The sequence below is a fragment of the Haliotis rubra genome, unplaced genomic scaffold, assembly GCF_003918875.1.
Source record: "Haliotis rubra isolate DU_JTF1 unplaced genomic scaffold, ASM391887v1 Scf1464, whole genome shotgun sequence".
In the NCBI taxonomy this organism is placed as follows: Eukaryota; Metazoa; Mollusca; class Gastropoda; order Lepetellida; family Haliotidae; genus Haliotis; species Haliotis rubra.
In genome coordinates, this window is record NW_025765408.1 from 72,600 (window position 1) to 91,567 (window position 18,968).

At 39.5% G+C, this 18,968-nt stretch overlaps 1 protein-coding gene across 1 annotated transcript in view; it reads right to left on the minus strand.

The window, feature by feature from the left end:
* Window positions 1-18,968, minus strand: part of LOC124269683 (sacsin-like) — a 94,790-nt gene that overhangs the window by 43,362 nt on the left and 32,460 nt on the right. The window contains exons 4-6 of the mRNA XM_046704725.1: window positions 18,104-18,210; window positions 17,047-17,172; window positions 14,213-14,360 (exon numbers count right to left, since the gene is read on the minus strand). Of these exons, the coding sequence (XP_046560681.1) occupies window positions 14,213-14,360; window positions 17,047-17,172; window positions 18,104-18,210 (381 nt within the window). The remainder of the gene's footprint in view (window positions 1-14,212; window positions 14,361-17,046; window positions 17,173-18,103; window positions 18,211-18,968) is intronic.

Sequence of the window (18,968 nt, forward strand, 5' to 3'; positions counted from 1 at the left end):
TGTCGATTTGTAGTCTAAAAATACTCATAATAATTATCATCTGTACAATGTTTCCTGTCCTTTGTCAAGATGTAACCTGAAAATACTCATTATCCTTATCATTTGTACATTGTTTCCATCTCTTGTCCATATGTAACCTGAAAATACTCATTATCCTTATCATCTATACAATGTTTCCACCCCTTTGTCAATTTGTAGTCTAAAAATACTCATAATAATTATCATCTGTACAATGTTTCCTGTCCTTTGTCAAGATGTATTCTGAAAATACTTATAATCCTCATCATCTGTACAATGTTTCCACCCCTTTGTCAATATGTGGTCTAAAAATACTTATGATCCTTATCATCTATACAATGTTTCCACCCATTTGTCGATTTGTAGTCTGAAAATACTCATGATCCTTATCAACTGTACAATGTTTCCACTCCTTTTTGGATATGTAACCTGAAAATACTCATTATCCTTATCATCTGTACATTGTTTCCATCCCTTTGTCGATATGTGGTCTGAAAATACTCATGATCCATATCATCTGTACATTGTTTCCATCCCTTTGTCGATATGTAACCTGAAAATACTCATTATTCTTATCATCTGTACAATGTTTCCACCCCTTTGTCGATATGTAGTCTAAAAATACTCATTATCCTTATCATCTGTACAATGTTTCCTGTCCTTTGTCAAGATGTTCTGAAAATACTTATAATCCTTATCATCTGTACAATGTTTCCACTCCTTTGTCGATATGTAACCTGAAAATACTCATTATCCCTATCATCTGTACATTGTTTCCATCCCTTTGTCGATATGTAACCTGAAAATACTCATTATCCTTATCATCTGTACAATGTTTCCATCCCTTTGTAGATATGTAACCTGAAAATACTCATTATCCTTATCATCTGTACAATGCTTCTGCCATGTTTTCAGTATGTAATCTATAAACACTCATTATCCTTATCATCTGTACAATGTTTCCACCCCTTTGTCAATATGTGGTCTAAAAATACTCATTATCATTATCATCTGTACAATGTTTCCTGTCCTTTGTCAAGATGTATTCTGAAAATACTTATAAGCCTTATCATCTGTACAATGTTTCCACCCATTTGTCAATATGTGGTCTAAACATACTTATGATTTCTTATTATCTATACAATGTTTCCACCCATTTGTCGATTTGTTGTCTGAAAATACTCATGATCCTTATCATCTGTACAATGTTTCCACTCCTTTGTCGATATGTTACCTGAAAATACTCATTATCCCTATCATCTGTACATTGTTTCCATCCCTTTGTCGATATGTAACCTGAAAATACTCATTATCCTTATCATCTGTACATTGTTTCCATCCCTTTGTCGATATGTAATCTGAAAATACTCATTATCCTTATCATTTGTACATTGTTTCCATCTCTTGTCCATATGTAACCTGAAAATACTCATTATCCTTATCATCTATACAATGTTTCCACCCCTTTGTCAATTTGTAGTCTAAAAATACTCATAATATGTCGCCTTGAATAATTATCATCTGTACAATGTTTCCTGTCCTTTGTCAAGATGTATTCTGAAAATACTTATAATCCTTATCATCTATACAATGTTTCCACCCATTTGTCAATATGTGGTCTAAAAATACTTATGATCCTTATCATCTGTACAATGTTTCCATCCATTTGCCGATATGTCGTCTGAAAATACTCATGATCCTTATCATCTGTACATTGTTTCCATCCCTTTGTCGATAAGTAACCTGAAAATACTCATTATCCTTATCATCTATACGTTTCCACCCATTTGTCGATTTGTAGTCTAAAAATACTCATTATCATTATCATCTGTACAATGTTTCGTGTCCTTTGTCAAGATGTATCCTGAAAATACTTATAATCCTTATCATCTGTACAATGTTTCCACCCATTTGTCAATGTGTGGTCTGAAAATACTCATGATCCTTATCATCTGTACATTGTTTCCATCCCTTTGTCGATAAGTAACCTGAAAATACTCATTATCCTTATCATCTATACGTTTCCACCCATTTGTCGATTTGTAGTCTAAAAATACTCATTATCATTATCATCTGTACAATGTTTCGTGTCCTTTGTCAAGATGTATCCTGAAAATACTTATAATCCTTATCATCTGTACAATGTTTCCACCCATTTGTCAATGTGTGTTACCTGAAAAAATACTCATCCATCCTTTATCATAAGTAATCTGAAAATACTCATTATCCTTATCATCTGTACATTGTTTCCATCCCTTTGTCGATACGTAACCTGAAAATACTCATTATCCTTATCATCTGTACATTGTTTCCATCCCTTTGTCAAAGAAGCAACCAATACATGCAATGGTAGAAGAGGATTGTCCTGTAGAAAAATCATGCAATGATGGCTATGATGAACACAGTTATGATTATGATGATGACAGTTGACAGAGGTGTATCAAAATAGTTACATGCTAAGATGAACATTGGAGTGCATATTATGAACTTTCAACTTTCAACTGTTATGTCTACCAGTCAGTACATACAAGTTTCGGGAGATAGTAACCTGCAGAATACTACGGTGCCATTAGTCATGTATAACAAGACGCTGACAAGGATGACACCCCAGTGAACATACCATGCAGAAAATGGCCACTTCCAATAAAATCAAAAGTTAAAGAAGAATTGGCAAGTCTTGAACAGTTGGAAATCATCAAGCCACTGAACACCCTTAATGAGTGGATTAGCAGTCTGGTAGTCGCTATGAAAGCCAACGGTGCCATAAGGCTGTGTATCGACCCAAAACCCTTGAACAAAGCCCTTTGGAGAAATGATTATGCAATTCCAACTATAGATGACATCCTGATGGAAGCAAGAGAAGTGCAGTATTTTAGACACCTAGATGCAAAGAACGGGTTCTTGCAAGTGGCATTAGATGAAGACCGTAGCTTTCTGACTACATTTGAGACACAGGCCGTGAATACCATTTGGCTTTTTCCCTGCTACAGAAGAGTTTCAAAGGCGTATTGATGATGCATTAAAGGGTTTGAAGGGAGCGTTTGTAGCACATGATGACTTTCTGGTATGGGGTAAAGGTGCGACAGTCGAAGAAGCCTCAAATGATCATGACAAAAACCTGGAGAATCTCCTTCAAACATGCAGGAAGAGTAACCTCAAACTGAACAAAAAAAAAGAGTTGAACTGAAGCAGACACAGATCACCTACCTTGGACATATCATCTCCAAGCTGATCCAAAGAAGATTGATGCCACTGGAAAAAATGCTAACCCCGAGAGATAAAACAGGAGTTCAATTTTTGATGGGCATGGATGGATATCTCTAGAAGTTTGGACCACATCAATCAGAGCTATCTGCACCATTGAGAGAGTTGGTGAAGAAGGAACATAACTTCAGATGGGATAAACATGTGCATGGAAAAGCATTAAATGACATCACTTCATGACTTCACTGGTACTGAAGTATTTTGATGCGTCAAACAAGACAACTGTTCTTCAAACTGATGCATCTGAAAATGGGCTCGGAGCATGATTGATGCAGAATGGACACCCATATTATAGGCGAGTGAGTGAGTATAGTTTTACGCCGCACTCAGCAATATTCCAGCTATATGGCAGCGATCTGTAAATAATCGATTCCGGACCAGACAATCCAGTGATCAACAGCATAAACATCGATCTGCACAGTTGTGAACCGATGACATATGTCAACCATGTCAGAGAGCCTGATCACCTGATCCTGTTGGTCGCCTCAAACAACAAGCATTGGTTACTGAAGGCACATTCTAACCCAGACCTTCATGAGTCCCATACAATATGCATCAAGAGCACTTACTATGACCAAAACAAGGCTATGCACAAGTGGAGAAAGAGATGCTGGTGATAGTATCCGGACTAGAGTGATTCAAGAGATATGTCTATGGAAGACATATCACAGTTGAGACTGACCACGAGACAATGACGGCAATACACAAGAAAAGTCTGATGTCCGCACCAAAGCAACTCCAAAGTATGTTGGAGTTGCTCTACTCAGAGTGTATGTCCCAAACAATGATAATGAAAATGAAAGTAAAGACATATTTCAAACTGAAGTAGAAGGAGACGTGGAGAGCATCAACATGGCAGATCATGTTGCAGTGTCTAATAGCTGTCTGCAGAAACCAAAGTTGGCAACTCAGGGAGATGACAATTTGTGTGAGTTGATGGAATTAATCCAGAAAGGATGGCCCGATGTTCAAACAGCATTGCTACCAAACTTGAGAACATATCACACTTTCCGTGAGGAACTGTCTCTGCAGAATGGGCTTATTTACAAGACAGAAAAGTTGGTAATACCCAGATACATGATCCTCGAGATGCTACAGACAAGTCACACAGGAATACATGGATGCTTAAGAACAGCATGTGAAACAGTCTACTGGCCAATTATGCATGAAGATATTCAGTCTTACATAGCCAAGTGTGATGTGTGTAAAACTCTCCAAAGAAACCAGCCCACACAACCTATGATCAGTCATGAGCTTCCTCAGCTGCCATAGCAGATTGTTGCATGCGACCTGTTTGAATGCAACAAAATGGATTACCTCATTACAGTTGCCTTCTATTCTGACTTTTTTAAGGTGGACAGACTTAAAAATAAGACATTGGTGGAAGCAATAAAAAAAGATCAAAGCTCATTGTGCAAGATACGGACAGTCAGAGAAAATCATCACAGACAATGCTCCACCATTTCATTCACAACACTTCTATGACTTCACAGAATACTATGGAATGGAACATGTGAAGAGCTCCCTGAGATATGCTCAGACTAATGGTTGAGTCTAATGCTCAGTGCTGTGAAAATAGCAAATACCTTGCTCTTGAAGTTAAAGGAAGCCAACGGGGACCCATATTTGGCTCTACTGGAATTGAGAAATATTCCATCAGAAACTATGAAATCCTCACCTGTTCAGAGACTGTTTGGCAGGCGGACAAGGACCGTGCTTCCAGTATTCAAACAGCGCTGGAGAAAAGTTGGCTGGAAAGAAATCAGTGCAGATGTCCTACTATGACAGGGGATCAAGAGAACTCCCATCCCTCATAAAGGGAGAGATAGTAAGATACCAGCCACCAGGCCATTGGAGGTGGATAAAAGCGAAGGTTGAAGATCAGGTTGATGTGCAATCATACCAGATTCGTACAGAAGATGGAAGACAATTTTGACGCAATCATAGACACCTGCGAGCATGCCCAGGACAATTCGACGCCACTACTACCACAAGATGTCCCCAACCCCGGTACACAATTAGACAACATCAAGCTGACGAGTTGTTGATACATCCACAAAGGAAAGAGATCAGTCCAAGAAAACTCCACATCAATGAAACTGCACCTCCTGAAACACCTAAGAAGACACAAATATCTAAACCAGTGGTGGGAAAGTCTCCAGGAACTGGGTTAGTGGTTAATGCCACACCCCAAAAAGACAATAACAAGACACAACCAATTGCAGTGACGCCTGAAAGGCTGACCTCAAGAGAGCGATTGGTGAAGAGACCAGAATATCTGAAAGACTTTTTTTCCGTGAATACTCTAAATTACTCTCTGAGCAAAAGGGACAGTTAAAGTTACTAGTTACAGTTACTGCAGTTATATATACTCCAAAAAGTATTTCAGTATTATTCCTAAGGATAGGACTCATATATCTGACAATTACTTGCAAAAGTGACTTCAGTATTATTCCTATGTATGGGATACTGTTTGTTTTCATTACTTGTTCACAGATTTTCATCTGGAAAGGGAAATGTTACGATAGGCTACAATGAATGGTCCCAATAGGCTACATTGTATGATCCCATGTATCCCAGCATGCTTTGGGAACCTTCTGATGACGGCCTTCACAAATAAACGTGAACCTCCAACGCTTGTCTTTTTTTGAAAATGCCACCTCTTTTCTGACAGAGTACATTATGAAATAGTAGTGACATCCTGCTAGCATTCCAAAAGGGGATAAACGATACCTTGATGAGTGTCATATTTGGCCCCTTTGTACTTCTGTACATTCTTGGTTTGAAGTTCCGATTTTTCTGGGGAGCACTAGAAACCCAATATTCACAAAGAAATCTCTCAGATAAAGTCAGTTGTCCACAGAATCGTTTACGCCAACATTTGCAGACAGGACTTCTGGTAAAGCTTTGTGCAGGGTAAGACGTGCAGTGAGGTAGCTCCGTCCTAATCGCTATTAATCCACGAAAATGGCAGCCACAAGAAGTCAAATTATAAAGGATCAGCCAATGACATCCAGCAACTTAAATCTGGACAGATTTCGATCCGACAGTGCAAGAAAACAGAAAACAACGAGCACAACACCTGATGAAAACGTGGGAGTGATGAAACTTTTCATCACTGCCGAATTAAACAAACTCTCAGACTAGCTGAGAGAATGGAATCCTTCAATCACAAGCGGAGAATACAAATTCCAAAGTTGAGGACATTGTGAACTCAATAAACTTTAATTCAAAATCAATCGACGAGAACAGATGTGAGATAGAGGCATTGAAAGCAGACATGTGCGAACTAAGAGCCGAAATGGGAAAAAAAGACCTACAAGATGAGATGTATTTGCGGAAACAAAACCGTCTCATATATGGCATCCCCGATAATCAGGACCCGGAGTCTGAAGTGAGAAAATTATTTGCAAATATGGATGTGGAGGACGCGGAAGAGATGGACTTTGTAAGCCTACATCGGCTCCCAAGATTTTCAACGACGGGTCGTTCGGCGCAGATGCCCCTACCAATTATTGTCAAATTCATTCACATGGCCGACCGACAGAAGGTTTTCAATGCTATTGGTAACAACAGACAAATGCTTTCGGAGAAGCGTATTTCCATTCGTACCGACATGCCAGTGAAACTATGAAAACTCAGAGAAAAACTTGCAACACGTGCTTTCAAGCTGCGTAGAGACCACAAGGTACAGACGAAAATCTTTGAAAAAGGTGTGGACTTAAAATTGTGCTACAGACCAAACAAAAACTGCCAGTGGAAGGATATTGGCTTGGAGGAATGACTCACATAGTATGAGACTGTCACAGCGTCTTTTTGGACTTCAAACTGTGCCGAACAGACTGATACCTACACGTACATAAAAACTTTCAGGGTTTCTTCAATCGAAGAATTCTTTTAGGACTGGAATAGTTCATTTCATGGAAAAGATTGTGAAAACAAGGTAAAAGCATGTGCATAAAACCTTATATCTGTATCCTCTACATTGAAATAGCCAAACTGTAGAAAAAAAGATATGTGTATTAGAACTAATGAATATTAGTATTTCAACACTAGGTAATATGGCAAAATTGTTTTTGAAAACAAAGTAATATGGAAATATTATACTTCATGGGAATATTATATGTCATCATGTTTCATACTTAACCGAGTAGGTGGAAACAGCCTCTAAACTTAAATTGTACCGGTGCAGACGAGCGACAGAATCCCTATACTCGCTGTATTATCCAAACCAGTCAAAAACAATGGCAAATGTCTCTAGAAACCCTATTTCTTCTGACATATTACAATTTCCTAGGCTCTTTAATGTACATGCCATTATTTTCGTCAACATGAATCAAAACACTTCAGGTTTGTACATTTGCAAGGGGGTGACAGTATCCATGTTTTCTCTGTATTATCTCAGTATATTGAGTGTAACAAGGTAGAATATTTAAATATCTGCCAGACATGTGATGCTCACTGTATTATCAGATTGGCCAAAACAATGTAAGATGTTTTTTCTAAAAACCTTGCATCTCTTCATATATATTACAAACTACAGGGTAAATCAAATGTAGATGCAAACATGCTTTCCAACATTATGCATCAAACATTACATGCAATATGTTATCGAGCGACAGTATCCCTGTACTCACTGTACTATCAGAACTGGCAAAAACAATGTAAAAGGTTTTATCGAAACCTTGCAATATCGTCATACATCTTATGAGTTGATTTTCGAGGGTTTAAGTGATAGGCCTAATGACAACAGCTCCAATTCCTCTAATACAATATGATCGGCAGCATCTTAAGTCAAGATATCAGTAGAAGTCAGTGTACAATCCGAGCTAGTGTGCATCCCGTACTGGTTGCGGCACTGAGAACAGACTCTATGGTCTGAGCTGAAATGAGCGCTCCTGTGATCTGTAAGCTCTGTGTGTCCTGTGTAGTCTATAAAGTGTCAACAAATCAGAATTGGATTACACTATCTTGTAATAAAACATGTTCTTTGCATATCTGGACTCTTCTTTTAATCTAGTGCATTCATTTTACTCGTGTGGTCCACTGATACCTATACCTTTGGTCCGAATTATTCACAGCAGTCGGAATCATATTCTATGTACACATGCCTCGGAATGAAGTGTAGTTGACAGAAAGTGTGTGTGTGTGTGTGTGTGTGTGTGTGTGTGTGTGTGTGTGTGTGTGTTGAGGGCAGTGAAGTCCTGTGGTGCCAAAGGTGTTTGAAGATTCTCATTTACAGATGCTTCTTTCACCAAAGCCCCAGTCATGAAAACCTCATTTTGGTTTTGTGCGTTACCATTGCAAATAACATGTTTTGTGAAACCATCGCAAAGCTGAGCAATCAGCACATAAATATTGATAAATCATTTGCATGTTGCTTTAGACTTGCTTGTATGTCCATTCCATCAGACAGACCATTATTATATGGGTAGTATTTTTCCTGTACCACGATTGGTCAAAATACCGTCACATGATTGACTACAAAACACGATATTGACTTGAGTTTTCTGATAAATTACAATATTGACTTGGGTTACTAAAAATAGACAAGGAATCCCGTACGAAGGGGCTTCCTCCGCTTTTCAGCCAATCAGATCACTCGGATAGATGGCACAGTGTGTGCATTAAAAGTTTATGTTAAAACCCGTTTCTCTTTCATTATATAATAAAACAATTATAGACTCTTAGAAGGTGATATCGGTTTTATTGACCTGAGAAAAACAATATTGTTTTACTCAGGTCAATAAAAACCGATATCGACCGCTACAAGAGTCTATAATTGTATATTATCTTTTGATATTATTGCACAGAGAAATGTGATACGTGAAACAGATACGTTACTTTGAAAATCAGATACGTTACCGACAGAATGATCAGAAAACATATTTTGTTGTCTATTTGTATTTAGTCCATGCAAATCTCTAAGTCAAAGAGCACCCAGTAAGCCAGAAAGGAAATGTGATGACATTCATATATTGTTACTTACCTATTTTCATCCAAGTCCCCCAACAAATACTTTGATAACGATTAAAAGTCATATTCCTGTGAACTTTTTCAGCTGGTAACGTGTCAAATCGCCGAACTCATGCCAAACATGCAAATACCGTGCAATTTAATTGCAATTTTCTACGGGAAATGTAAAAAGTTTACCTGTTCAGATAAAGGGTAACATATCTGTTTGGCAAAATTGTTTCTGGGTTCGCTTTAGACAGATGTAAACTTTAATCAATATTTTGAGGCTGTATGAGCTAAATAATGTGAGGGGGTTGCATGTGTGTATGTTATACAGCAGTGAAGAAGTTATGTTTCCATTAATTCTAGGTTCCTTTGCAACGTATCTGTTTAAAATCTTGCGTACCTTTCACAATCCAACTGAAAACATTAAAAATGTATTTTTTACACGACGTGGGTAAAGCAAAATGTTATGCTACGCTATTCTGCAGGCCTTTGGCGTCTTTAAGAAGTAGTTTTATTAAAAACAATCAGTTATACCCAAACACGCAGCCTTTGTAGTTGCAGTAACGTATCAGTTCACCTGTGTGACAACAGCATCATTTGCTGTCATTGGTAGAAATTCTCTGGAAGATAATCATATTTTAGTCTTTTATATTTTGCACAGAGCTTGTCGGCAGCATATAAGACGAAAAACTTGCTCATTCCGATTACAGATGAGATTTTAGAAAAGCCAACATGATAAGGTTGAGTTTCTCATCGTCTGGTTGGAACTGTGAGTTGTTGTGTTACTACAAGAGGGCAGAACTGATTCATACCAGATACATCTTCTGTAGCGATGTTTTAAAGATAGTGGTTGGCAAACAAAGTGTCCGATTTCCAAAAGCAGCCTTCCATGATGGACAATAGCAATTCCCATGTAGTGCGAGTGTCAAGGCTAATGCTCTAACTTCGTGTAGGTTGTAGTCTTCTGGAACCACGATGCGGTTCTTTGTGGTGAGGAACTTGATACCAATGAACTGCAGCTCCTGCAATGGCTCTAGCTCCGACTTCATATGATTGACTAGCCAGCCCAGTTGCGTTAGAAGATGGTTTGTAAACAGCAGTTGGCGTCTGAGTTGATCTGCTACTTGATGAGCCTGTATGCCGTTGTCTAGGTAGAAGGCACTGCGAAATCCGCTTTAATGTAGAAACACAATAATGGGTTTTGTTACTCATGTAAATAGCCACGGGGCCAAGGAAATTCCAAAGGGGAGGACCCACCACTGGTAGTGCTACCCTTGATATAGGAATCGTAGATACTTCCTCGAGGCCGGATCTATAGGGATGTGTAGGTAGTTATCTTGTAGATCTATGCTGGCTAAGTAGTCGTTGGGTCTGATTCTATGTTACAATTGTGGTAAGTGCAGCATCTTGAACTAGTCCGGTTTTAGTAGATAATATAGGTTGAAACGCTTCATGTTGTAGATGAGGCTGAACTTCTCATTGGAGTTCTTTTTGGTGAGAGGTGGCTTCGCCTTGAGCTGGATCTCGTATTCTTCACACAACACATGTAGGACGTAGTCGTCTTCTAGGATTCACCAATTCTCCCAGTATTAACCTAGACGTCCGCCCACAGCTGATCTTCACTGACGAGAGAATCGGGAGAATCCCAACGAGAGGCCTCTCCTGGAATGTCCTCAGTTTTGCCTTTTCGAGATCCTGATTCCTTTTTGTCTCTGGCCTTCTGTGTGCCCAGGAACTTTGATCAGAATTGTATAGTCTGCATGGATCTAATCAACATTTGATCCTTGGAGTCACAGTCTGTTTGCTCCTTCTCATAAGCAATCATAATGAACTCAAAATTACCTCATTCCGGCAGTGTACAGCTACACCCTCCACTAAAGGCCATTATGTATATGCTTATGAATTGATTGCTGGTGATAAAGTGTAAATCTTATGGTTGGCAATAAATTTGCGAGGTCCTATGGCTATTAAAAGGGCCATAACAGATTGCGGCCTTACAAAGAGGGATAATTAAGCTGGCTGTCTCTCCGTTGGTATACTATCAGCAACGTCAGATAGTACCCGACCTTTTGACATCATCAGATCTGATCGATTTCTTGGGATAAATAAATGCAGGATTAATGACCAAGAGATCATAGTCGGCAGTCATATCTGTGAAAGGATCAGACATTTGGACAGTGCAACGAGACAAGGGAAGAAGGGAGCAGGAGGGTTATCATCGGTTATCAAGAAAACAATTACATAGAGATGAAATTACAATGATGTGTTCATTAAACATTGACCATATTGATGTGGATGGTAGCCTGAATGTTGATGTGGATGGTAGAGTGGCACCATGGCTAGTGACGATGTCAGAACCATGTTAAGTAGTCTCTGTGTGACACGATTTGACACTATAACCACTTATTTAGGAGACTTTGAAGTTATAGACAAACACCGAGGATAGATTTATGGTCTTCGTGTAATAATCTGGCCAGTTACAGGTCAAGAGGAGTCCTTGATGCCGATGTAGAAGCAAGGTGATCAGACATAAATTCCTGAACCTTCTTTTGTGTGACGAGTGCTGATAAGATTATTCTTTCAGTCTCTGTCTTAGGGTTCTGGAAAGTGTTGATCAAGGCTTCATTGATGGCCTGGGATCTAGTCAACCCAAAGAAGGTCCTTGTAGTCCCTGAGGAGATGGAAGTCGTCATCTATGTCGGGCACCCTGAAAGGTTCCATGTTGTGTAGGGGAAATTTCCTCACTTTAAAGGATGGAGTATGTTGCCCTTGAGATTTGGTAGCAATCGCAAATGCTGTTCTTCTGGAACAGCTGATGGTTGTTTCTGTGAACCAGGGTTTGCAAACCCTGAAGCGTCGGTTGTCGTCGTCTTCTGTGAAGTATTCACAGCAGTCTGCGGTTCGAGAACCAGTGGTGATGCATCTATATCATCTAATGCTGTCAAGGCATTCTTGAACAATGTAACTTCACTCAGAGACTTCGTTGATCTAGAAGACCTGGATGAATGATGTAATGACGTCGTATTCGACGTAGACAACTTCTTAGACAACGCAGATGATCTCTTCTTCTTAAATCAGGGATGAGAATGAAGTTTTGAGAAAAACTCTGAAAACTACCCAGGGGTCTGGGGGCAACGGATTTAGACGATTCACAAAAATTACCCTTGGCCTTATGAAACTCCCGGAATTCCACGGATCCGCGGAAAATTCTCATCCCTGTAATAACCAGCCTTTGTAGTTCAGCCGTGTAGCTGTCTCTGTAAGAGCGACAGAGATGAGAGAGACCCCAGAGGGAATCACTCGCATTCAGATACTTGTGAGCCACCCTTATCAGCAGCTACCCTGCTGTCGCGCCTCTTATTCTCCATGTCCGTGCGTAAACGTGATAACAAACATTTTTAAATTGAAATTGGGATAAATGTGCAAAATATTTACGTGAAATTAAGGAACATGAATTATTGAAGAACACACAGGGTGTGGATCAGCTGCTGACATACGTAGCCTGCATTGGTTTACATGCTACCATGTGTAGACAGTCAACTGAAATGGAGTGTGAAAAATACGAAAAGTAGTAGAAACTCACATAATTCAATACATCGCTATGATTAAATAAAGGATGTAAATACAATTCACGGCCTTAATTTGGATTGGAAGGCCAAAATAAGAAGGATATTGGCGGCAAAAGGGACCCACAGTGACTGCCCAAGAAAATGGCTCTTGGCTCAAGACACATGGGATGCTTTAGGCAGGAAAAGGGTGGCAACTCACAGATAAGTGATTTTACGTTCTCTTCAAGGAGTTTGGGAATCAAGTTCCCCCCATGACCGTCGAAAGGAGAAGGGAGATAAGCAATATAGCATGAGTCAGTATAAGGAAAAATAAATACACATGGTAATCGTAATCCCTGCATATAAATACAATGGCAGGTAAAACAAAATTAAAACTAAAATGACAAATAATCTGGTCTAGCATTGTTTAATTGCAAATTTGACGTCTTCATTTACAAAGTCCTTTTCTCTTGCTAAGCACCGAAGGTTGCCTGAGGCAAACAAAGATACCTGCTAATCGCAATGGCAACGGTAGTTGTTTCTTGCAGTTATTTAGCTAGCAGGTAAGTTGCCCCTGATATTGTGTTGTGTTGTTCTTATAGGCATCCAAGGTATAGTAGCCCTTTACTCCCCTTTGACATATAGGACTATAACCATAGTTTACTGTAGATTTTTAAGGTGACTGTTATTACTCATTACCGCCAACTGTCACGCATTTTGATAATCACGGTCTAAATTTACAGCTTACCAACCCGATGGTCTGGTAAAAAAGTTAGATGTTTCATAAATCATGGTGTCTGGCCTGGTTAAATTCATTTTGGGCTGGTAACACTTTTGAAGCCCTGATGTCTGGCTGGGTTTTGGCTTATTTCATACACTGCTTTTGTGCATTATTGATTGTTACTCCTCATTTCAAGTCCACTGTTAGGAATCTGAAATGAGCATGTCATTGTGATTTCTTTAAAAAAATGTTTATTCTACATTAAAAGTATCCCTTAAATGTGAATAATTATCTCTATTCTCTGGTCTCCAAAACTGTTCAAAAAGTGCCAGATCCTCTTTCTGCTCCACCTCCTAGACCACATGCCAGGACAACGTCCAAGACCTGACTAGGACCTGCAGTCTCTGAACCCTAGATTTTTGAAAATTTCACTCGTTGCAAACATTTTAGGATGGCAGCCCTGTATTATTATTGGTATTTTGGCTGGATTAAAGTGATTGCACAAGGTGATGTTTGATATGAACAAACTCAAAATCACTTTAACAAAATGGAGTAGGAATGTCTGCCACAAGTTGAAGCTGATTCCATCAGAAGTTCGTAGGCTGCTACATGACACTCAAATCACAAACACATTTTGTGTATACTTCTATCAGTTAATATTGCTTTTATGAAGACAAGGAGCTACATATGGCAGACTCACCTGTTACATGGAACACGGACTTAAACCCTAACCCAAAGCGTCCAACTTTGAGTGGTTCCTCTTCCTTTATACTGCTGTGTAACATCTTGATTCCACACCAGTCCTTTTCTGTGAACAAGGCATTGTTGTACACACATAGGGCTGGGGCCTGAAACACAGCACAGTAGAGTACTTGTGAACATTTCGGGCTTAAAACACAGCACAGTAGATTACTTGTGAACATTTGGGCCTGAAACACAGCACAGTGGATTACTTGTGAACATTTGGAGCCTGAAACACAGCACAGTACAGTACTTGTGAACATTTGGGGCCTGAAACACAGCACAGTAGAGTACTTGTGAACATTTGGGGCTTAAAACACAGTACAGTACATTACTTGTGTGACAGGATGAAATGTTTGTATATATTTAGTGTTTTTATTCTATAGTTTTAACTGAATTAAATATTCATTTTAGTGTATTTTAAACATTATATACTTCACTCTTCAGCTTCTCTTAACCCCTCTATCAGCTTACTGCATGAGTTTTCTGCCTCAGCCACAATCACCAAGAGCGCTGCCACACAATAGCCTGCCCAAGCGCACCACTTACTGTCCCTTTGTCACAAACCTTGTTAGCTTACTGTCCCCTGTTTTAAGGTTTGAGTTTATTATCAGTTCAGAACATTTCTGTCAACTGGTCACAAGGCATTTGTGGATTTTGGATCTCACACATTTTGAATTATTTGGACATTTATAGGAGCTCTTGAGATCATTTCTGAAGGTTAGTCTATTTCCATACTGTTTGTAGATTGTACATATTCATGTGATGTGTACAGTTTTTGTGTTTATGCTTTGATAATTTGTCTGCTTTGTCAATAATTCAATAATTCAGTAAGTTATATATATCAGTGTAAAACGTATTCTTTAAGTACTATACAGCTGTCGTATGAATGTGTAAATGAATGTGTAATGTGTAAATGTATGAATGTGTAATGTGTAAATGTATGAATGTGTAATGTGTAAATGTATGAATGTGTAATGTGTAAATGTATGAATGTGTAATGTGTAAATGTATGAATGTGTAATGTATAAATGTATGAATGCATAATATGTGAATGTAAGAATGAAGCAGGGTTTTTCCATTATGTATATTTTAAATGTCTCTCATTAATCAACAATACCTAAATGTATTTGTTTTATATTTGATTAGTCTGCACAGTGTGTAGATATGTTTCATTTATTCGTGCAGATGTAGGCGTAGTGCTGGTGCAGCTGTCGGTGTACTGATTAAACCCAGGTCCACATACTTGGTGGGTTTATTATGTTTTATGCATTTATGCATGGAATGTGTTATCAATGAAGTGTTGAGACAATGTATATGAAATATGTTAGCAATAATGATATTTTGTAAATGGTTATATTTAAACATGATATGAATGATTGATATCATATATCAGCATACCTTTATGTTTTGTCTAAAGAATGTTTTAATTGTTTCAGGGATTTTTACATGAACTATCAGAAATAAACGGCCATAAAGCGAACACCACCGTGTCTGTTCTAATGATGAAACAGTTCCGGTTTCACTTGTGAACATTTGGGACCTGAAACACAGTACGGTACAGTACTTGTGAACATTTGGGTCCTGAAACTCAGCACAGTAGAGTACTTGTGAACATTTGGGACCTGAAACACAGCACAGTACAGTACTTGTGAACATTTGGGGCCTGAAACTCAGCACAGTACATTACTTGTGAACATTTGGAACCTGAAACACAGTACAGTACGTACATTACTTGTGAACATTTGGGCCTGAAACACAGTACAGTACATTACTTGTGAACATTTGGGCCTGAAACACAGTACAGTACATTACTTGTGAACATTTGGGGCCTGAAACTCAGCACAGTACATTACTTGTGAACATTTGGGGCCTGAACATATCATTACATTAAGTGTGAACATTTGGGGCCTGAAAAACAGCTAGCACAATACATTGCTTATGAACATTTGGGAATTAGAATATGGCATAGTACATTACTTATGAATATCTGGGACCTGAAATATGGCATAGTACATTACTTATGAACATCTGGGATCTGAAATATGGCATAGTACATTACTTATGAACATTTGGGACCTGAAATATGGCATAGTACATTACTTATGAACATTTGGGGCCTGAAACATGGCATAGTACATTACTTATGAACATCTGGGACCTGAAATATGGCATAGTACATTACTTATGAACATTTGGGGCCTGAAACATGGCATAGTACATTACTTATGAACATTTGGGGCCTGAAACATGGCATAGTACATTACTTATGAACATCTGGGACCTGAAACATGGCATAGTACATTACTTATGAACATTTGGGGCCTGAAACATGGCTTGGCACATTATGCAGCAGTTCACATACACAGGTTTTATGCCGCTTTTAGCCATGTTCCAGCAAAATCTCGTCCAAGGACACAAGAAATAGGCTTCACACATTGTACCTATGTGGGGAATCAAATCTGGGCCTTTGGAATGACGCTTTTATGAAACAGTTGTTTTTTACAAATGAGCCAAGCTTACTCAACACCCTTAAGACAATTTCAAAATAACATTTTAATGACTAACAAATACGCTGGCATTACCAGTAGAACTACTGTAGACTGTGGCTTTGCAAACAGATGGGTTAGCATGAGTTTTACTGCATTAGGTACACTCTGAAATCGATTTCATTATGTTTAATAAGCTGATATGTTAGCAGATATATTCTGATATATTTTGTCATGCATCAGTTCAGGTGTAAAAATAATGGGGTCAGACATTTTGTTTGTTAAGAAAATGGCCTATAGAAACCTGTAATGAGGCCAGGTACTGCATCTTCTTGCGGAGCCTTGGATCAACATCTGGCTGGATATCTCGTGCGTCATACAGAATTCGCATCTCAGTGGCACCTGCATCTTCAGCATTCTGGATCAGCTCCTGTTGAAGACAAAAGCGTTAGGAATGCCCAAACCAGTATTGACTATTTTTCCTACCATATAAGGGTACTGGTCCAACACAGACCTACCTTGAACATCTGTCCATCATCAGAGTACTGGTCCAGCACAGACTCACCTTGAGTATCTGTCCATCAGAGTACGGGTCCAAAACAGACTCCACTTGAGTGTCTGTCCATCATCACAGTACTGGTCCAGCACAGACTCACCTTGAGTATCTGTCCATCATCAGGGTACTGGTCCAACACAGACTCACCTTGAGTATCTGTCAATCATCAGGGTACTGGTCCAACACAGACTCACCTTGAGTGTCTGTCCATCATCAGGGTGCTGGTCCAGCACAGACTCACCTTGAATATCTGTCCATCATCAGGGTACTGGTCCAACACAGACTCACCTTGAGCATCTGTCCATCATCAGGGTACTGGTCCAACACAGACTCACCTTGAGTATCTGTCAATCATCAGAGTACTGGTCCAACACAGACTCACCTTGAGTATCTGTCAATCAATAGGGTACTGGTCCAACACAGACTCACCTTGAGTGTCTGCCCATCATCAGGGTGCTGGTCCAGCACAGACTCACCTTTAATATCTGTCCATCATCAGGGTACTGGTCCAACACAGACTCACCTTGAGTAGCTGTCCATCATCAGGGTACTGGTCCAACACAGACTCACCTTGAGTATCTGTCCATCATCAGGGTACTGGTCCAACACAGACTCACCTTGAGTATCTGTCCATCATCAGGGTACTGGTCCAGCACAGACTCACCTTGAGTATCTGTCCATCATCAGGGTACTGGTCCAGCACAGACTCACCTTGAGTATCTGTCCATCATCAGGGTACTGATCCAACACAGACTCACCTTGAGTATCTGTCCATCATCAGGGTACTGGTCCAACACAGACTCACCTTGAGTATCTGTCCATCATCAGGGTACTGGTCCAGCACAGATTTAAGCTGCCTGATGAGGGTTGGTAGTTCCATGCAGGTGTAGCCATCATCCTCTGAGTCAGAATCTAAACATAGTGGGAGTGTTATGACAGTGAAGTTTGTTAAGTGAAGATGTCATGTATCGGAGTAATATGCAGAATGATCAGCTTCATGTAGGTTGTAAGTTTGTATATGTACGTAAAACATGCAATTGAACATAACAGATATAACACATATGTTAAGTAAAGGTTGACCTGCATATATACTCAAAGAAACGCAAAAGGGATACTTTTTAATTTTAAAGAGAAATATATGTAATGACTTTAAAGGCTCATAGTATGTGATGAAAACATCGAATCTTTCGCCAAAACGCATTCGTGTCCAATAAATTTGTTCGAGAGATCTTCATGTTCTGCACGTGCAACATGAGCGAATAATCCCTATAAAAGTGACGGGTGTTCGGTTTCCATTGCTCAGTGTTATGCCACAGACAATGCCATTGGTCGCTTGGAAGCAGGTGAATCTCGATTAGATGTTGCCAGAGCTGTGAATGTCCACCCAAGCAACATCACAAGCCTATAGAATCGTCACCAACAACATGGATCAACTCATGACCGTCCCAGATCCGGCAGACCTCGTGTGACCACGCCCGCACAAGATCGCTACATCCGGTTACGTCACCCTCGGGATAGGACCACCACTGCAACGTCTACTGCCTCAACCATACCAGGGCCGCGTTGGATTTCCGATCAGACCGTACGCAACCGTCTACAAGATGCAGGAATCCGACCATGACGTCCGGTCAGAGGCGTCATCCTCACCCAGCAACATCGTCAAGCACGTC